The following is a 22,833-nucleotide window of genomic DNA, read 5'->3' as shown; positions in this document are numbered from 1 at the left end:
GTAATTTAAAGGTAAAATATAAAAGTATATATTCAAGATTAACCCGGAAACAGACGTCTCTGATTTTTTTTATTGCATATATTGCATATATTGCCTGGAGTGATTTTTACACCCCAATTAAAAATCATTGTTATTAATTACGTATTGCATATTTTGGATTGTTCTATAATTTATTAGTATTTGTGGACAATATGTATAAGTATGTATTTACTCATTTTCTGAAGAAAGTAAGGAGGAACAAAAATATTAAAAAAAAAAAAATGAAAGAAGCACATTAAAATTACTGTAACGTGAGCTTTATTTTTCCGATAGTGGGATGTAAAAATTACAGGCGTCCATTCTCAGGTTAAATAACTTCATGTACGGCATGTATAGTCTTCGTGCACCAGCGTAGAACAAAGCGAGTGACCGGATTCAGTAATAAACTTATTTGGCAAAGATTCAGCTGCTGCGAACGTCAATAGACACTCGAGATAATTGAATACGAAGATTCGCCTGACTCTGGCACTCGAGCTTTCATTCGTTTTTTTTTTTTTTACAAATGCTCTCCCCTCACGCTCTTGACATCATCTCGCATCTCGCCCTTCGGATACGGCTACCTTCGTAGGCGCGACCTTTCGTTCGTGTCCTGCGCTCCAAGGGGGTGACGATCGCGTCGCGGAGGTGCTGCTGACCCGACTCGACCCGAAGCGTCAGCGAGCGAGATGGGGACGTTCTCTTTCTCTCTCTCTCTCTCTCTCTCTCTCTCTCTCTCTCTCTCTCTCTCTCTTTCTTTCTCTCTCTTTTTCTCGCAGCCCTCCTCGGCGCGATGTCGACGGATTCAGTCAGTTCGCCGTCACTCGGTACGACGGCAGCTCGCGTGGCTAATAAATATTCCGTGTGCCCTGTCTTCTCGTGTTCTCGCTACAAGACTGAAAGAAGCGCGAACCACTCGCGATAACGTGAGGATCTGGTTGAGGGGTGGCTGGTTTAGGTCAGGCGATATACATAAAGTATATTCGGGCATTCAGCCGAATGCCGAATTGTAATTAATACGATTGGTCAAGAGAAATAATTAAAGAAGTTGAACATGATAGAATTCATTGTGAAAGAGAATTAAAGGGATTGAATTGATTTAATTTGCCTTGTTTTTTTTATTATTTTGAGATTTTCGAGCATTATTGACGGGCGTTATTCTCTAGTGTCAAAATTTGATATAATTTGGCTCTCGGCTATTAACATTGCGAACATCCACACATTCCTCACGCGAATATGTTGAAAAATAATATCAGGACGGTAATAATTGCAAATTTAAATGATTAATATATATTTTAACAATATTTTTATGCAATATACTTGATTATATACTTAATTAAACTTCCGATTACCAGTGCGAAGTCGTTCATATCCGAGGATTAATCGATCGCGATACGTGTGTCCGATTCGTTATCGCGGTCTGTCTGACGAATTTTATCTGGCGTGAGAAAAGTTTCTGCTCCGCGAAAGTACGTCACCACATGTGAGGGAACTTTTGTCGATTTTGATACGAGACATGATTGTGCTGAAGCAAAAAGCTCCTCTACACTACGGTCTGCCGCCGCCGTCGCCACCCCAGCCACCCTCGCCCTGGTCCAGCATCCTCCGGGGCGACGATCGGCGACCTCGTCGTCGTGGACGAAGAGTCGCGTGTGGCGAACGCGTCACGCAATTGCGAGACAAAGTTACAGCAAAAGTAAGACTTTATGCCGGCGGAGCCCGGCGATTTCTCCGATTGTCCCACGAGTTTGGAATCACGCTAGTGCACCTCGTGCGTTAGTGATTTCCGCGATCGTTATGGCAAATAAGTCGAGTCAGAAATTACAATATTTCAGATCTTCAGCATAACTACGTATAAATGAGTAGAGCCAGACTAATATCCGGCATGTATTTTAACATCGTGCATTATATAACTCATTTTTTATTAATACATTCTATCTTGAAGTCTATTTTTTTTTTATAAAATGCGATTAGGGATCTCTCTTTACACAATTTCTTAATTCTCAATGTTATATAATGAAAATTCAATTTAAATTAATTCAGTCGAAGTTCACTTGAAAGTAAATGAGAAATAAAGTGCGCCATGCTTTGTCCATATGTGTCTTCAGTGTTTTATATCTATATTTACACACAGATGTGCTTTGTTCTTGATATTATCTATATTTACTTTTGCGAAAAGCTGATAACTTGGAAAACTCGATTATTTTTACTAAGAAAAAAGTTTCTTCTATATTTATCAAAGAATTTATCCTTGAATGAAATCCTAAATTACACGATATAACGTACTCTATTATTGTTAAAATAATGTAAACAGATAACTTTTTCCTTGCCTTTAGAATTGCTTGAAATAATTGAAATACGAATTTCATAATATTTGTGTTTCGGAATTGTATTACTTACTTTTACTTTTGCTTTTATAGAAACAATTACATTCAATTTAAAAAAATTTTTTTATTTTAATAAGATATCAGGCGAATTTTGTTAAAATGAGAATTGTCACGCTCAAATTCGTGACGAGGCAAATTAGATTTTGATTAGAAAAAAAAAAAAAAAACGGATCGTAGAGATAAGTACAACTTTTGTAGAGATAATTGAGGTGAACAACGGCCGTTAGCCGAATTAATCACATGCTTTTCTTCGAGGATAATCAAGATTTACGATAACGGCATACAACAACACGCAAATCTGTGTATCGAGTAGGGAAAGTCACATTAATGCATGGCGTACGAAATTATGGATATGCGCATTTTTATTTTTGTATACCTATATGAGCACGCTAAGGCACAAAGTTATCACGTATTAATTACGATACGAGGTAAAACACAAAAATTGGATTCAAAATTGGTTTCTAACATTTTGCATTGCATATTGATCGGGATGTTCTGCGCAGTCCTCGTATATTTTAATTCAATCGAATGGAAGCTATTGACCTATTCTCGGTGACAAATTTGCAATAATTAATTCAGTTAACGTAGTATACCTCATTTCCTCATTTATATAAATTCTATAAACGTAATTGCATTTATATCAAAGTTTATATATATATATAAAAGAAGGTTAATAGGGCTTTTAAAATAATCGCTGATATATTAAGATTAAAACAAGAAATAATAATAAAATAATATTATCTTTTCTAAAAGTATACAAATTTGTTCGCGTAACTACAGTTTCGTAAGTAATTTATGAAAGCATTTACATTAGAACTTTTGTTGGAACTTATTTCGTGAGCGTTTAGAGAATTGATAAAATTTTTGAAACATTTTTAAAAATCAATATTTATAGTTAAACGATATATGTGAAATGGTACTATACCTAATTTACTTAATTATATGTCTTTACCGCCTTGCACAAATTCTCATGCGTGACTGTTACGCATTGTTTATCGCATACAAGCCGTATTTGCTGTTTTTGTCTCGTTAATTGAGCAGTGGTGTAATTAAGCATTAAGATGGATTGACACAAAGCCATTGTAACACTAATCTATGCGCACTTCACTTACATTGTTCGAAATTGCGTTACAGAACCTGAAAATACTTTCTATTTCACGTTGAAGAGAGTATATATGTCTTTGTTCTTTTATCGTCGTTACGTATTTTCAAATACATAATTATGGCGAATAATGCGATATGAACTTTATTAAAGAGCGAAAATTAAAAACGCCTAAAAACGCTTTATAACGCGTTTACTTTATGCATTATTCAGTTACGTTTTGAGCTATATTTTCTTAATACGGTGTGGGTGGCAATGTCACTGAGTTATTTCGGTCAATTGGCATAACCACGTATGGACACTGGACTGAATTTTTCTAGCTCAGCTACGCGTCAACTTTATCAGGCTGAAAAGGAGACGCGCTGAGCGTGCGACGCTAAAAAAGCCGCAGATAGGATTATCAAGATTTATGCACATGCTGATGCATACGTAAATTTCGATAAGAAAAGTCGACATTGTGATGATTCAAATCACACGTTTGAAATCTTCTTTGACTTCTAGAATATATAAAATGCGAATTAATGTGTTTTTATCAAATAAACTTTTATTTTATGCATGATAGTACATACCGCATATCTGCCATATAAATACGTGTATCTATTTTCTTTATAAAGCATTAAATATATACATCACGATAAATAAGAATTTCGGAACACTCTGTAGAAAGTAGTTAAAATGATTTCTACTCTATATTCTTTTAAACTTCTATTTTCATTCTGGTTTTTATTATTGATTTAATGAGATTGAAATAATGTGTGTGCAATGCAGAGCGTACCTAATTAAAGTTCTTCGTAACGCATCGACCAATTAATTTGTAAAAAAACTTGAATTCCGTGTATTTCTACATATTGCAATGTTAATTTAATAACTACTATTCAAACGGCAGCAGGACATAAATGATTGCTGCAAAAAATGTGATACATGTGCTCAATAATTTTCGGTTTATTTCGCATTCGGTGTTCGAGTTAGATGTTGTAAAAAGAAATTCACGAGGTTGCGTCACATTTTAAAACAGCAAAAGATTGATTAAAGCTGCGAAAACAGCTTCGTTAATTATTTTGTCGCGTTGATTAGATTATCGAATCGATTATTCTTCAAATAGACAACTATATATCAAATGAATAATAAATTGAGTTCATGAATAATATCGTGCTATTGCGTTTTTAATATTTGTTTATATTTAATAGTTATAACGTTAGAAGGAAATAAATGCGCAATCAAAATTATAGCGTTCTAAATATGTAATATATGCGACATTCATTATTATCACATTTGGACAGACAACATAATATTAGCGATTGCTATTGCAATTATTTTATCATAAATTCTACGGTAATTGTTATCGTTATCAAAATCAATTACAGATTATTATGACTTTTAGATTATTATGATTTTTTCGATAAAATTCATAAAATGCGGAATCAAATTAATACGTGGTGAGAAATCAATCGCGCACATAATGTATATATAGTTGATTAATTTCTGTTTATGGGCGTGCATCGTCCACGGTAGCCAATATGTACAAACGACGGGAGAAACGCAATTAAGATAATTCATGTGAGACGATTCGAACAACGTTGTCGTACGCGATCGAATCTCGTATCCGCATTTCGCCAGTCCGCACTTCCTCGTGCAATTATACAACCCGAAATAGAATTCCGAACATCTCTCTCGTGCGTGGCACGTGTTTTCGTGCACTTAATTACGCTTCCGTGATAAAGATTCGCGTGTCACACGTTTTATATCTTCATAATAGGATTAAGAATTGGTTGCACGTAACTGGCATTAAAAATTTATGAGTTTATCTCTGTCCGGAATGTTGGAATTGTTGATTTTGGTCAACATATACGTATATGTACTCTCTTCACGAAGAAAAGACTAAAAGTGAACATTAGTATCATTATTTCAGAATAATACCCTGTATACATAGTAGGTCGAGGGTATCTGGGACTGTGCTCCTTGTTTATTATGTGAAGTAAAAGTGAAGATGAGGGAGAGTGGGAAGTGTGTTTAGTAATGTGTTGAAAAGATGATGTGTTATAATGCAATGCTTACTTACGTCTTGAAATCGTACTTTAAATTAGTGGAAAAAAAAGGATTTGCAATAATAACAAAATCTTTTGTTGCAATAGCAAAGTTCAGCAAAACTTTTTGCTATTACAACAAAAGGTTTTGCTATTATTGCAAAATTAATTAGCTCTCGCAGCAAAAAATGTTAGTTGTCCTATATTTAACAAATAGATTTGCTGTTGCAGCAAATCCTCTTTTCCGTGATTATTTCACGCGGATGTTAAGTATATTTCCCAAGGCTCTCGCAGACATCTGGATAACATTTTTTAATGCTGGCACGTAAAACGTCAAAATAGTTTATTTATTTTCAAAATCTAAGAATTGCCGCGAAAGTATTGGCTATTTTGATTTGGGATAATATTGACAACTTATTTTTATCGTAGTTCGTAGATTGATGGATATTTCTCTGCTAATTTAAAATAAAGAATCGGTTATTAAAAGGCTTTTATATTATATAGTGACGGTAGCGAATTTATTTTTTACATGTGCGTCGCGCAGTGCATTCAGTTCGCCTTGAAAGCCACAATTAAAAAGCTGCAGAGACTCTGCTCGCTACTCCTTGCTTCTCTCGCCGTACCTCTTTCTCTCCTCGCGGCTCGGTCAGGCGCAATCTTCTTTTCAGCAAATGAAAGGTTCTATTTTAAGCCGCAGCGCTAAGGCAGGATAGGAAAATTGTACTGCGCGCTGCTGTTAATAGCGAACGTTGTTTTATGCGCTCGCACGATCAATTTTCTTAACGACCGCAGTAGTATGTTGTAAACTATCTTCTTCAAGGATAATTGCAGGATGTTGTCTTTTGCATACTCTCATCGGAGAAGTGCTTTAAAATATGGGGCTGATAGGTATTTTTAAAAAATCTCAATATTTAAATCTCAATGCGTTTATATTCTTAGTTTTTTATTATAAAATCTATATTCTTAATATATCTATCATTGAAGAACAATATTGATATATTTTATTTTATTTACTCTGTACGTCAAATAGTTATATATATAGGCGTTCAAATCTTTCTTTTGAAGTTTTTAAATAATTTGATTATGTAAAGATTCAAAATACTTCGAATATTTGAAACCGAAGATTCTTGAAGATTCTATTAAAAAAATGTGAAAGTTTTAAGTACTTGAAACTCTCTGTAACCTCTAAAAAGTCTCGAATGATTAAAGTCTTTGTTTGAAAGCTTTGGAATATAGTGAAATTTTTAAAAATGTAATTCATGTTACTTTATTTATATTGCATATTATATGCCTGTACAGAAAATGGAAAATAGAGTGAAATAATAATATAAAATGTTTTAAAAGGAACGATATATAGTTTTTAAATAAAGAGGCTTTTAACGTTTATAATATCTTCAAAAGTTTTAAAAATCTTTTGGTTAATATCCAAAACAACTCACTAAACGCAACACAATTTTTTTCTTATTGGCACGCCGATTCTAAACGATTGAAGTGCAATTTTTAGCTCGATCCTGTATTTACACGTGCCAAAAATGCTTTCGAGGACGATTTACTTTGTTGTTGAGTATCTTTGAGTTTCAAGAGCCTAGAAAGGGGTCGCCCTATCGCTTTGCATATAGCGAAGTGCACTTACCACGAAGGGGCCAGTTGCATTTTTTTTAGCGCATCAGGAGAGGGGTAGCCTTGAGCTGCACGGTCGCCTATTGATTTTGAGGGTTCGTTTTCTGCGTGATCGTGCGCCAGCGTGGGGATTCGCGCTCGTATCCTTGATATTTACGATGCACTTTATTAATAAAAGAACCACCACTCCGTGACACGCGCGCGGAAGCCTATGTGCGGCTAAACGACGCGTGGAAATGTCTCGCTATATTATATACGGGAAACGATATGAAACAGGACTATAAATTCCACTTTGATACACTAACTTTGTGTCAATAAGTAGGATTATCACTTTCATGCACATCGTATAAACGTGTGTGAAATGGCATTTCAGATATTATGCACATTTATCAAAGTGTACATTATTAATTATTAATTTGAATACTTATAACGTTTAAGAGTTCCTATTTGTATGGTGTTGTTAAGTTTGACGTACTATAATTATATGCCTATAAATTATTATATTATACTTACTTGAAATATTTTATGACTTATACTTATTAGTGTAGTCACTTTAAACTCAATAATAAATTATTCTTGGTACTCGAAGCAATAAAACGAGGAATTAAAGAATTCCAAGCAATTTTCTACTTCTCGAATGGAAAATTTATATAAGTTTTAATGAAACAAAAATTTCTTTTCTGACATTTTCTTAAGAATTCTGATGGATAGCTTTGAGAGTTCCATTAGAACTTTTAAATTGAATCTGATTGAATTAGAATTGATTCTCCATATTCTCGAATTAATATTTTTTTACACTTAATCAGAATTTTTTTGAAATATATATGAAGAATTCTATCATTGATAAGATTTATCAGAAACTCTATTAATTATATCGAAATTCTGAAAATGGAATATTGTTATTTAATTTAATACTTTTTTATAGTTAAAGAAAATTAATTGGAAAATGCAAGGTGGAATTTGTTTTATAACAACTTTATCATATTGTAATTCAAAGTTTAAATTTCCGGAAGCGGATGATCTCTGTTTTTATCTTAGTCGTCCAGGGTAGAGTTGTTTGGACTGTCGACAAAGATTCGTCAAATGGCTATAATAAACTTTCGAATTGAACGTTTGCGGCAGCAATTTTATTCGGTAGCTCACAAACACAGCATTGTCTTCAAGTACACGACTGTATTTTCCAACGTTTCGTTCACCGTGGTTGTCACGATGCCTCAATTATCGTCAAGGGGGACGAATAAAGGCTTATCCGTATTTCCCTGTCGTAGATCTGGTATTGACGTAATTCCCCGCGGTAACGATCCTTTGTTGGCGCTTTCACCGCAAATTATTAATGCCGTTTGTTTGGCGGTTTTTGTTCGTAGCAGAAATTGACCGAAAGTGAAAAGAGGAAGCAGGCAAAAAGTTCCGCCTTGTTAATTAGTCATTTCTTGGATTGTAAAACTCGAAGAATCAGCGAATATTGTGATTTGATCTTGGAACTCCAATCTTTGAAAAAGAAACCTTTAATGAGAGTTCCAAGGTATAAATTTAGTTTGTTATCGTGCGCGCTTATCTCCTAGTACATGCTCATAGTATAGAAGAATTGTCATTTTTCAGGATTCGGGAGCAGGAGCACCAGCTGACGACGAGACTGACACTGCGAGAAGCTGTAAGAGGTAAGTTTACACAAGTGGTTATTAGTTTTTTATGCAAAAATATTGTGTCCTTTTTTTGCCGAACGATATGGATTCGATAAAGCAAGAAACATAAGAGTTTGTGTTAATACACGCGTAGTACACTTTATTAAAATAATAATATAAAAATATTAATATGATAAATAAGATACATATAAATGTATTTTATAAATACATTTTAAATTATACATTATTTTTACAATGTCGTGGTCTCTGCAGCAATCTGGCTCTCATTTTCAAACCTTCCCGGCGAGTTCGGGACACCCTGTATAAACGTATACGTGTATGTACATATACCCAGTTTCAATGTCGATAAGATCGAATCGTAAGGCCGTATCATTAAGCGTGTCGAGATCAGTGGAGTCTCCGGGCTCTCATCTCGCGCGCGGAATGTTCTCGGCTGATTTTCTCGTTTGTCAGCGCATAGTTGCTCCGGCGGCTCGAAAAGCGCAAAATAAAGCGGAATTCAACACGGATGCGGGTTAATAAGTCGCGATAAGGATAACGACGTGGCTTGCTGGACTAGCGGTCTGTAGACCAGTAGCAATTTGTACTTAGAAAATAATTTGTTCTCGCTTTATCGACCATTGGCAGTGAGATCGGCTGCATTTGGCCGACTTCCATGATCGTCGATCTGATCAAATTCCTCTTACGGAATTCTTTCTTTTGCGAGAATCGCACGGGATATTTCGAATTTTCTTCGATTATTTTCTTATAATAAGCTTTTTCGCGAATCCAAGACGATCTCACGTGAACGAAGGTTGGAATTTTATCATTGGATATTCGAGATGCGCCAAGCGCTTTTATTGCGTTAGCCAGGCTGCGCCGGGTCTCGCTGTGTTTATGTTCTTGGAGACAGGTATCGAGATGCTGCAACGATCGGCGCTGGTTTTATCGCTATGCGAATGAATACCTAATCTGAAATTAGTTTATTTTATGCATGTCTCCGCGATGTTATCTTTAAAACGTTTTGTTTAAACACATGCAAGGAAGTTCGTTATTTCTACATTACTGATACATTATTTTCTTATACAATAAAATTTTCTATATACAATATTGAAATTTAATGCAGTCGTATAATAATAATGCAATTGTGTATTGATACATGTTATAGTAAAAATATATAAATTAAAAAAAATATTAATGAAGGAATAAATAATAATTAATAAATAATAATTAATATCTAATAATTAATAATTAATAATAATAACAATTAATTATAATAAACAAATGTACAGAAAAACTTCAGCAACATGTTTTTCTCTTTGTTTTAAATTTTATTAAACAAGAATATTTGTTTTTGATCGAAAACTTATTTTAAAAGCCTATGCATATACACATGTAAGGACTGTAAGGGATTGGATGCTGTGTTAGTTGTAAATGTGGCCGAGAGGGGTCCATTCGGCTAGACAGTTTCTCGTAAGTAAAATTCGGTTTCTTGTTTATGTAAGGAGTGTTATAAATTGGGTTTGATACTCTGGCTTCCCTTCAATACACTCATAAATCTTTCGCCTTTTACTAAAGATTTCCATGGAGGGGAGCAACTTGATGAGTCTATAACAATTTTTTTTAGTACCCGGTGCAAACCGGGTCATAAATTAATCCAAAATTAAATTATTTAGGAAGATATATAGCTAATTCTATTAGCTATCTAACCGTAAAGATTAATATATAATAAAGTATTAATATTAAAATATTAATATTAATGCTTTATAGTACCATAAATATAAAATCTTTATTCTAGACTTTAAACCAAAGTCGTAAGATGAGGACGATAAGTATAATAAACTTTTTATGAATTACTTTTACGGCGTCAACGATCGGCGATCTCTTCCCGGCGAAAGGCACTTATTCGCGCGCAAGTATCGCGAATTCACGATTGATCGCGCTTCCGGAATCGCGTTAGCTCAACAGGAAATAACACGAGAGCGCGGCGTTATTTAATCAACGACAAAAATGAGTTCCAGCATTTCCTGGTGGAAGCGCTTCCTCTTTCTCTTTCTCTAACTCGCCCGATCCATCTTGTTTTCCACAATTAAAGGAAAGCGCCGATGCCTCCTGCGCGAATTTCCCGCATCCGGGACGCGTCTTCAATATGCGCCGCACTTGTGCGTAAATGAATTAACGTTGTACGCGCGGGAAATCCCCACGGAACTCCGGATTCACTCTCCTACTCCGGGCGGCCGCCGCGAGGAGAAGGCTTCGCTCTTAATCGTCCGACTTTCTACGGCGCGTTTGCGTAACATCTCGCTTCATGCGCGGATCGTAAAGTTACGCGGGAGACGTAATCGGACGTTGCTTCGTGGATGGAAAGAGGAAAGAAAAAAAAAACCCTCCCGTCGCAAGCGGATATTAAGATACCCCAGCTCTAACGAGGGTCACGATCGTCACGGAGTTTTTAATCGCGGATATTGCTACGGACGAGACTTCGAATCGTTGAGAATCCGATTTTTCACATAAATGAATAACAGAACAGACGGAAAGCACGTAATTCCTACAAATCTCATCTCAGGATAAATGGATGAAATTACAACGGTAGATTGTTTGAACAATTAAGGGGAAAGTTTCTTCGATAAAAATAATAGTTTATTTCAATAGATCGAAAATAGAAGCGGCAAGTCTCACGGAAGTAAATATATTATAGATAATATAGAAACGCTATTTTTCCGTTAACTCTCTAAATGTGAATCTCACTTTGATAAAATTTTCATTTGAAGTTTGGTATCAATGTTGAAATATAGAGAACCGTGATAGACGATGATCTCCTTTACTATTTTTATTAAGAAAACAATCTATATTTACCAACAAATTTGTGATCATCAGTCAACTTTGATGTACAGTAATTTTTATTATTATATTAAAATAATATTTTTTTATTAACATCTTGCACAATCTATTTTGCGCTGCCGACGAATTCACGATTGCTTTCAGTTTTTGATAAAGTATCTATTGATTATGGCGATATATCACGAATTGATATGTGCTTTCTGCTTATTCTGTTTCCATATGGAAAAGTCGATTTGTATAGGCAATCAATATCGTAATATAGTACCCTCAATTCTTGCTTCTGGCAGAACGCTATTGGCCGCTCGCTATTTTTGGCTAGATTGCTCGCAAGGCATTTCAGCAGGGCATGTATCCGATACACGACCTTTAGTCTGGCTAAAGTTCAGGCTGCCGACGCGAAGTCGTGTACTGCCAGGGAGAAATGTTGACTTGAGCGCAATGCAACGAAACCATTAAGTATTAAGAGGATCCGTAATGAAAACTTTAAAATTCCATTGTCTAACCGTTTGTTTGCTGTACAGACCTATCGTTTATTAATGCACATTTATACATAATCCATTTTGAAAGAACAAAATCTTGTAATGTCATGATATTTTATATACCTTAAGCTTAACATATAAAGGCGTCATAATGTTACTTAAAATTATTTTTCCTATATGTATCGCGAAAATGGTGTATGATTAACTATCGAAAGTTGGAAAAGAACGTTCTGCAAAACATTTGTTCAGCTCTTATATTTTCGCATGTCAACGATATATATAAATTATCTATTTAATCTATTTAATCTAAATTTGATTCTAACAAAGAATGGATGCTTCGATCAGAAGCATCCAACAATATATTCCGTTAAATTCGTTATCTTCGGCAAACAACATGTGCAAACGTGTCAATTACAGAATGTAAACAGTTCCAAAGTAATTAAACTGACATCGTAGTACTGATCTAGATTTATAATTGCAATTAAGTTCAGCCCTCTTCGTCTTAGACGAAGCAGAAGCGTTTAGTAGGTACTACATAGCCAATAGCGCAATTATCGTTAATTGCGATCTCCAATCACGGACGACGCTTATTTTAGAACTGTAGTACGATGACTTGAGTCGCATGGGCGGATCTAGCGCCATTCATTTGGTTAGTACAATTTTTAAGATTTAGTAGCGATAAGAAAATGATCGATGCTCTGAGTGGATGTTTCTTTTAAACATTCCTTTTTACACTTTTTTTTTAAATATTGGGCTATCTGATCAAGAATTAATGCCATTGTTAATATCTCTTTAGCAATTATCTATCCGCATGATCTAAAACGAATATTATTTCAACTTGTATGCAAAATTCACGCATTTATTTTACAATTATTTACAAGAATAAAAAGCATTGTAATATGCTTTATTTTTAATTATTTTAAATAAAAAATTAAATACATGCACGCGAGAATTTTATACAAAATGAGAATGGATTTATGCTTACGTAGAGTCGTACGATTAATATTTTTTGAATATTCTCTCGGGAATAATTAAAGATATATTGTTCCTTTGATGTTATCAAAAGCTTTGGTTTATCAATTTAAATAATTTAATTTTGGTAATACGCTACTTAGTGTTCCATATTTGAAGTAACGGAACAATAGAGTCTAATCTAGAGCAAGTAAATTAACATACATTATGCACGCGTTTTCGATTCTCATACATTTGGATAGCCATAAATTTGGTAGCAAACGAAATATATTTTCACCCGGAATGCAGTTTGTTTCACGACGTCTCGACGACAACACAACACCACGGTTTACGATGTACTTTCACGTTCCGTGTGACCTACCATAGATTTAGAGCCCGCGACCGCAAACTCATTAGTATCCGTCACGGGGTGGACGTTGCTCTATCTACGTCCGGCGAATCTCCATAATTTTCTGCACGCCTCCTCGCCTTCGCCACGAGGAAAACTTCGATCGCTCGTCATAAGAAAAAGAGAGGGACGTCCGGTGTTTACCGTCAGCCTACGATCTCCTCGAGCGGATTGATGCCCCTAATTTTCTGCGTCACCTGATGGCGCTCGCCAGGCTAGTCGAACGGACGTGTACGCCGCGGTCGTGCAATTATTACACAGTCGCAGAGATCGCAATACCCACGTTGCCTTTAAGGCATTATCTCCAATTACGTAGTGTTTGCGGTTTCAATATACCTCGCGCGCCAGTTACAATGCAATACGTATGTATCGAGTTCCACGCTTGTTAACACGCGTTAACGATATCGAATTGCTAAAAAGCGAGTTAACGCTCCGCCGATCGTTTTAAGACGTTTGTATGCACCTTAAATATCACACACTCCGAGCGGAGGAGAGAAGCTGGGGCTCGTAAGAATCTCTGACGACCCGCTCTCGAGGCCCGAAGCCGACCAAGGCGGTCTACCTTGAACGGGATTCTTGGTCGTTCGTAAATTTCACTAACAAAGAGTCACGAGACTCGTGAGGATAATAGCCGGATATACATGTATTTTCTCTCACTAACGCGGACAATGCCGCATACACTATAAATGCCACTTATTACAGTTTTGCGAGTTCTAATAGTTTTTCGTGCGAGAGAAATAAATACGGAAAATGATACACATTATTTCCCGTCTGTATTTCTTATTCTGTTTTTAACCATGTACTTTCCCCATGCAGTGTCGATATTATATGATGGCTTTCGAAATTCAGTATCGTTATTAGCGTTATTTTGCGAATTACACGATAAGTATACACGAAAGTAATATTACGCGACAAAGATTTTTCACGTTAATGCATACATATTTTTTTTTGCAAAAAACGTCATTCTTTATAATGTTTATCAATTTACTGAGTTTATCAAGAGTTTCGTACGAGATACGTAACCCTGAATCATATTTCAGTCAAGCATTTCGGGCAAGCGTGAACAATGCGGTCTTGTGTAATTTGAGATTGGATCACGCTCCGAAACTTACTAATTGGTTTCTGTCTTACGACATCAGTCGATTGTTCTTGGCCGAAGTTCGTAAAGAGTTTCACACGAAAATACTCTTGAGAGTATATGGAATTATGTTTATGACGAAGCGAGCATATCTGTTTGAAGATTTCAGTAAATTTATTTAATTGAAAAAAAAGGAAATTTTTTTAAATAATTTAGAAAGTATAAAAAATGATATTTTATAAGAAATGGTTACTGACCGTTTATTTTCGACAAACTGAAATTATAACATTGTAAATAACAAGTTTAACAAGCCTATTTTTAAGTTACTTTTAAATACTTTTTTAAAATAAAATTTCAATTCGGATCTTATCGATTTGTTACGAAGTTGAAAGTTTGATCTTAAAAATATAATATATAAGAATAATTTTGAAGACATTTTTATTACAAACGTTGAAATTGATAAAGAAATATCCGCAGTTGTAAGAAAGTGCAATAATTCTTATGCATCTTATATACCGTCGTTTACATTGGCTTATTGCATCTGGTCATTTACGCGCACTCACTCTTCGCGTGTAGGCCGACACGAGAAGGAAAATCTGTTTGAGAGAACAGCATATAGACAGTGATGGGAGAACAGAGTGATCGACGCTTCAATTTGTACGATACGAAGATGGACGTTCGTCTATATATGTATATTGTCGAGTGGGTGATTTTCAGTGAACCACGTAGAGATCCTTTTACGAATATTTGCACTATTCTGCTGCTGATGAATCATTGTCAAAATTTATCGCGTTATCTGATTTAATTCACTGCCGCAAAATTGTTTGTTAAATCTTATCTTTTATCTTTGGTGGTTTTATTTCCAGCGTATTCTCACTCTGGAGTTAATTAAATATAAATTTGCTAAAATATATTAATTTTATTATATTAAATTATACAGCGTGTGATACGTGAAAATTTAATCGCATTACGATGAACCATTTTAGATTTCTTCTATAAAGTTTTTTATGAAGAACGAAATAGATATTAACGGTTCGAAAAGTCGCATCAAATAAAATTGCACGATGGGCTGTAAAAGTAAATCGTGCCCGTTCATCGGTTTTGCATATTTTCATGGAGAGCATCCGGGATTTCGTAATGGAAGCGGTACCTAAGGCAGGAAAGCTTAAACAAGTGACTCAATGTTTGCGACTTTAAGATACCGTTCATTACTGTTCCTTTTATGCCGGGTACGGATAGGATAATAACGATGATTGTAGTAATTACGCATACGCATCCCGATATCTCGTTCTCTATTTTAATCCGCTTCAGTTAAATTTACCTCCCGTTGAGATATCACAAGTGTGGAGTAACGAAAATAACTCGAGCAACAATCATCTCATAAAAAGGTCATTATAGCAGGGGATAAAATATTTTCAACTTTTTCTGATTAAAAAGTACATTGTCTGTTAAATTATTTCTGCATCTTGGACAAATACTTGAATATTTGTTTATATTTATCGATTAATAACAGTCATAGCTTATATTTTTTTATTAAAATTTTTACATGCAGTCTTTATTTTGTCGCTTTTTAATTATATCCAATATTGTGAGAATCGTATTATGTAATATCATTGCATGACGTTTATGGAAGTTAATCGAAAAGAATGTGATAAAAATTTATGTCAGTTTTTCGTTGAAATTCTTGGTGTGCATAGTGATAATTATACATTCGTAATTACATTCGTAATCTACATTTTTGCAGTTTAGAAAGAAATTGTTTTAACTGGACGCATGCAACATGATATCTCTTTTTCTTCGCGAGAAGAAATTCTGAAAGATGACAGCTCGTGAGACCCCGAATCTTGGGGCCCATCGATCGCCGCGATCGTGCGCGGATGCCTGTTTCGAGAAGCTCTTGAATAATTCATGCACGACCGTGCGTCCTCGTCGTCGGTCAGTCTGGCGCGACCGTAATCCCCCTTCCTTCTGTAAGCACAATGTCTGGTCTGAGGCTTCGTAAAAGAAAAAAGGCGCGCGATGATCGAGATGTTGTGCATTACGTTTCTGCGCTTCTCACGTTGCATATTTTTCGAGCAAGGTAAAGAAGAAACCGGTAAAAGTCGTAGACGAAGTCGACGCGTAAGCTCTGTTACGATACGGCTAGATTCATGATTATTGCTTTCACTTTATGCTTTCATCTTTTTTTTATATATATATATAATCCGGAATCTTAACGGTTTTTTTATACACACGCGAATTGTAATAACACGTGAATATTAATGACAGGAGATTTTTCGATGTGACATGACTATATATATGTGTATGATTTTACATTTTTTGTTGGTATTTTTTTAGTTGTTTTAGTCTCGTATTGGATGATAAAAATCCGGTTTCTTAAAGTTGTCAATCTATCTTAATCGCATTTTACGTGACAGACATATCTTTCTATTTTAACATTCTGATATAGATGGAATTTAAAGTGTGTCTAACTACAGTTAAAATTAACTGTAGATATTATTAATTTGGGATTTTACGCTTTTGCATTTTAATAATATCTCACTTTCTATGCGCGTTAGCACAAAGTATTTTTATAGCGATAGTAATATATAGATAAAAATCGACGCATGCTACCCTTTGAACTTTCCGCTACTTTTCCTCGCTAAGGAGGCTTTAATTGCGCACTCATAAGCGGCATTACGCACTGTTACTCTAGCCACGATGAGGTAACAGCGTGCAATGAAGCACTGTATATTTACTAAGCAGAACAAATCTCCATTATGTATTTTATGTTAAAGCCACTTACTTTAGACAATAACTTTAATCACTACTGTGATTAAAAATACGCATAAAACATTAAATTGTTATATGTATCTATATGTGTATAATAATAATAATAATAAATATTTATATAAGTATATATATATATAATAATTTAATGTTTATTATTTATACGCATTTTTAATATTAAATTATTTTATATGTATTTAAATAATTAAAATATAATTAAGTAATTAATAATTAAAACTGCGTTTTCAAACCCGCGTGGGTGCACGTGAAAGAAGCATGGTAGATTTAAATGGTTGGTTGCATCGTAAATACCAAGCAAAAAATAGCATCGAGGAAAGGCCGGAAAGTGCAAAGGGGAAGGGCATCAATCTCAAGGGCGGGGAAATAAAAATGCCGGACAGAATTACTCTTTCATCCTCCTCTCATTGTGCTCTCGTGTCATTTACGTAATCGCCCTTGAGATTTATTCCTCTCTCCTGCATTTTCCGGTTTTTTTCTCGTTGCTATTTTTCACTGGATATTTATCTCGTAGGATAAGTATATCGATAGGCGTTCATCAGTTCTCATTGATAAGCATCTTCTCTTATAGTGTTACTTACTCAGCAAATAGAAGTGAAACGCGAATAAATAACATTTCTGAAGGCACGGATTACTTTACTAGTTTCTTTAGCTTGTTCATTTTTATTTCTTTGTATTTTGAGCTTGATAAATATCTTGAATCATTCTTGTTGGCGTTCGTGACGTTTAAATCGAAAAGTAAACTTGAGTTTTTTTTAAGGCAATTTATGTTATTACATCTTTTAGCTTGCTCATTCTTATCGTTTTGCATCTTGAGCTTAATAAGTAATTTCAATCTTTGCTTTTATTAGCGTCTGTGGCTTTCAAAATGGAAGATAAATCGGAGATTACTATTGCTTTAAATTATTAAGTAGATCTTAATTTTACTAAGTGCAATTGATAACATATATACGTATGTCGTATATGTATCTATTTATATATATGTATAAGATATATATGTGAAAATAGATTTGCCAGCGTAAATAATTAGATCCGCATCCACGCAAAAGACAAATTTATTTTCTCGGTCCCCTAAAGATTATACACTTTCGCTAGATTACATGCCTTTCCAATCTTTTAGATAGACTCTCTTTTCTCGACAGAATCGAGAGCACATCAGTAGGAGATAAAGCAAGTTACGGGTTCGTTAGACCCATTTGTCATCCTTCCCCAGGCTCTTGATGAGAATGTAAAAAGCGATATGACATGTATCGCGCGCGGAACAGATTTTCACATCGCGTGTCTTAGCACGATATTATATGCACGCACTATAAGTTTCTCCTGTAACGGATGTGGATGCTAGTAAATCTCGAAGTGCATAAAAATCCGTCGAGTGAAGTAATTTCTATGTATCGGAAAAACATACAGTTTGCATTCAATCAATTTGATGCAGTCAACCAGTTCGCAGATCAATTTTGTTTTGAATAATCGTGGTTCTAGAATTATTGGCTAATGTGGCAGTTTATTTGCATCATTTGTTAATTTATAAATCACGATCTTAATTACTCTCAATATTGCGGAAGATTGCAAAAATCTGTTTTTTACATTCAAATTTTTTCCGTAACAACAAAATTTTAATTTACTTTGTTTTTAAAGAATGAGTTTCTATTACACTTCCATATTTCTATATATAGATATCATTTAAATATTATTGTAATCTTATTAATATTACCTAGATTTTTGTAATTATGATATCCGTTTTATATATCTAAAAAAGAAACAGCGGAAATGAAGCTATTTAAAATTCCACCAGCGTCAAATGCAAATAATTCTACCGAAAGATAGTTCCGGCCGGTGAATCGTGCAAATTTGTTTAACCAGGAATCAATGATACCTCTATCGGAAACTCATGAATAATTTTTGTTTATCAAGCGAGACAGATGGATTCCAGACTGTCCCCTCTCTGTACAAGGTTTCTCCGCGAACGTATTAGCGTTTATATATATGATATTCACTCGCGTTTTGCATGGATGAGCTGGCAAATCGGAGCTGGCAAACATATACATATATACGACAATCGCAAGGAAGGTCGATGCACTGATGATGTCAGCTGACATGTGTATGAATAACGTGACATCGGCATGCGTGCCGTTTATCACGAATGCACTATGCTGCACTATGATCTGTAAGCGCTGTGCGTGTATCCAGATATCCGGGTATTTTGGATATTACTCAAATTCAATATGTCTTGAAATAATTATAAAATTGGGTATTTAAATCTCGAGATATCTTTTGTGAAACTTTTATTTGATAGCCTTATTATGCGAACACCTGAGAAAAAATTTGATTTTCGAAAGGTAATTTTAATAAGGCTTATCGCGAAATATTATCTAGAATAATAATTAATTTATGCATAGTATAATAATAATATACCAAATCGTCGTCGATATGTAATATTAATGCTTAACACATGAATATTCATATAACAACGCGATGCGACTTTCGAAGAGTTTTAGCGGCTTCTTCTTTCACACGTTAAAGAATTTGATAGTTTGGCCATTCCGAAAAGAGTTATCGAGGGAGACCAAGGGAATTTTTCCTTGGTTTTACGTCATTGATATGCATGACGTAAGAGTTCGATGCACCAAGAATAATTAATTGATGTTATTCCTTGCACAGTCTGTCGCGTATTAGTAATTCTTTATGCACTTGCTCGCAAATCATACGCAAATATTTTCGCGCGTGGAGGACTAATAACTATTATCACGTATACCCCGACATACTCGGCTGCAAATAAAAACGGCGAATAACATCGAAATACACCGCGAAGTCATTCCACTATCTTGTAATCTTAGAAAACAACACGACCTAGTTTCGCATACCCTACGGGCATGTAACCGCGATTTCAATCATACGAGTCCGGACCGGTTGACGCAGATGATTAATGCGTCGCGCTCCCCTTGACAGTGAAAAAATTGAAAAACGATTCGTGTAATGAGATCTTCAAGGAACGGTCTACTAGCGCATATAGGATGTTGCGCGATGAGTCATTGTTCGCAATAGGGTAGTTAAAATCATACTATATTAAATGGGAACGATGCTTGGGGTCAAAAGAATCTATTTTTTGATGAACATTTGTGTAAAAGTATTCATAAGATTGTCTTTTAAAATGTTTGTTATTCCTAATTATATATTCTAGCGAAAGTGTCTGCTAGAGTTGATTAATCTTTAAACAATTAGTTAATTGTTCTAGTTCTTATTTTTTATTGTAAATGCAGAGACATATTAAATGAGACATAAAATATTCAAAACGCTTCGATTTTCTGTTTAAAATTGATTATTCATGCGCAGTCGTCAAGTAACTAATCGAATATATATCTAGGTTACTTTGTTATATAAAAGTTATACTATATTTACAAAGTAGCGACATTAGTAACTGGTGCAGTGGGTCAACGGTGACAGATGTTCGTTGTAAGAAAATAAGAGCATTATAGTTTTTGAAAAACTGTATTCTCATTAAACTACTTCTTGTATAGAATTTTTCATATTTTTATATATGTATCCCCTAAAAGGCTAATTGAAAATTGATTCGCCCATTAATCGTTGCCTGACGATTGCGCGCATGAATAATTGTTTTAGGATAGAGATATAAACATTCAACATCTGAAATCGGGAGGAAATCTCGATGAACTTTGTTATTGATCGCTGGAAATCTCTGGTGAATAGATAAGTCGTTGCAATTATGGAAATAAGAAACGCGTGATTGCTTTCAAATCTCACAATTAGAATGCACTCGCTGCCTTCTGATCTGTCTGCGCGAGTGGCTATCATACCCTTAGGCATTGTTACAATTGGCTCTCTCATTATGGACAATTGCTATGATACTACGTACATGGTGTAACACGCAATACATTTCTGTAAATACACTCGATGGCATAATGCAATAACTCCGAGATGAATTTACAAGATTGCTCGTTGATTAAAGAGTACTTGGCGCCATTAAACTCAGTTTATACACGATGTTCTTTTGCTAAGTTAATATCTTTCAATATGCAAGCGCGATAAAAAGTTCGGGATAGAAGAAGATTAAGACAGACACGATGTTGATTGACGTTGATATGCCATGGCCAGATTACACAATTCAGGAGGCATTCATTGCCTTCATCTAGCGATTACCATTCTATTTTTCATATCGACATGACATGTATGGTCAATTCAATAATTATAATTTATTCAGCGAGATATGTACCTAACTTTTTTGTACAGCATTTTCCACGAAATAATCTTTTTGCTAAATCTATGTAAAAAATTTGGATACTACTTTTCTGTTGTCACGATTGAAATAAGGTATAACTATACAAATTTAATTAGGGAAGTTAAAAAAGGTTTTAGAGAATTAGACAGATAAACGAACAGATAAGACTTCTTATAAAATAAAATAGATAAAATTTAATCAGGAGGCAACTGTATTAACTTTGAATTTGTGATACACATTTCGATATATTTGTTACGTATATCGATATTTTTGATTATTAAAATTTTAATTATTTTATAATAATTTATTAACTCAGAGTCTTGTTCTTGAAAGAAAAACTCTTGTAAAGCTAAATAATCGTTAAGTGAGAGAAGTAGTAGTTTTCACACACGACTTTTTTTTTAATAATAAGTAGGTAGGCACTTACATACGTAAGTACAGTACATATTTGAAATGTTCAGGCCAATGATTTCACGAGGGCGAGACGCATGACGGCAAATCGTCAAGGTCTTCTCGCGTTTTCTGTAATTACTTCGTTCTACAGACTCAAGCAGGGAAAAATTGAAAACGCTGACTGACACGCCGCTATGATCATTAATACTACGATACTGTGTATATAGCATGTTGATTAAAAAAAGTGTATTTTATCATTGAAACGTCGTCGTCAATCGAAAGCTCAAGCTGTGCTTATTAAAACAAGATCTTTTAATTGAAGAAAAATTATGTATGTCACACTGTTAAATTCGTATATAGCGTCCAACTTTAACCATTCCTATAGGTCGCCACTGCACATACTAAAGAAAAATATGTCGTTAATTTAACTAAACTAATAAAGTTAAAATAACATTGTTTTGTGTTAAAATAATAAATTTCAATACACATGGTAGTTAAAAATAACAAAACGTTATTTCACTCATTATGGTTTAAATTTCATCCTTTAGTATTTAACTGCAGTGCGTAGAATTTTTTTTTTTAATGAAGAAAGATTATATGTACAACATAGCGATATACGCGATGTGAAAATGTATTATATGACGCCGGTTTGGTACAGAGAAACTCCTCTCTTGATAGTCCTCATTGCGGTGTGCGCGCCTTCTCTCGATCGACCGAGAAGCCGCTGCGGGCCAGAGGAAGGGGGAGGGGTACGCGATGTCGGATGGTGGGGCGTCAGCCGGTGGGGCGAGTATCGAGAGTGGAGAGGGAAAGAGGGACGAGGGACTCCTTGCCTGTCTGCGGTGCGCTTGCTCCGGCAGCGGAGCGGAGCAGGGGCTTTCCTTCAGTTCT

The 22,833-nt window shown here is 34.9% G+C and overlaps 1 protein-coding gene and 1 non-coding gene across 4 annotated transcripts in view; both read left to right on the top strand.

Annotated features, from left to right (window-relative positions):
- Positions 1-22,833, top strand: part of LOC112457944 (protein phosphatase Slingshot homolog 2) — a 113,608-nt gene that overhangs the window by 1,740 nt on the left and 89,035 nt on the right. The window contains exons 1-3 of one of the 3 annotated variants that reach the window (XM_025021279.1): positions 816-973; positions 1,371-1,711; positions 8,748-8,806. In XM_025021279.1, the coding sequence (XP_024877047.1) occupies positions 1,532-1,711; positions 8,748-8,806 (239 nt within the window). In that variant the 5' untranslated portion in view covers positions 816-973; positions 1,371-1,531. Of the gene's footprint in view, positions 1-815; positions 1,276-1,370; positions 1,712-8,747; positions 8,807-22,833 lie in introns of those variants that run through there. The other 2 variants (XM_025021278.1, XM_025021281.1) reach the window with 2 other exon arrangements.
- LOC112457947 lies at positions 10,297-10,417 on the top strand. The gene has a single exon (XR_003041168.1). It is a non-coding gene; the product is annotated as a U5 spliceosomal RNA (small nuclear RNA).

This window comes from Temnothorax curvispinosus, unplaced genomic scaffold, assembly GCF_003070985.1.
Source record: "Temnothorax curvispinosus isolate PA1 unplaced genomic scaffold, ASM307098v1 QBEX01008487.1, whole genome shotgun sequence".
In the NCBI taxonomy this organism is placed as follows: domain Eukaryota; kingdom Metazoa; phylum Arthropoda; class Insecta; order Hymenoptera; family Formicidae; genus Temnothorax; species Temnothorax curvispinosus.
Note: the sequence above shows the minus strand (reverse complement) of the source record. Positions and strands in the feature narration are given on the sequence as shown.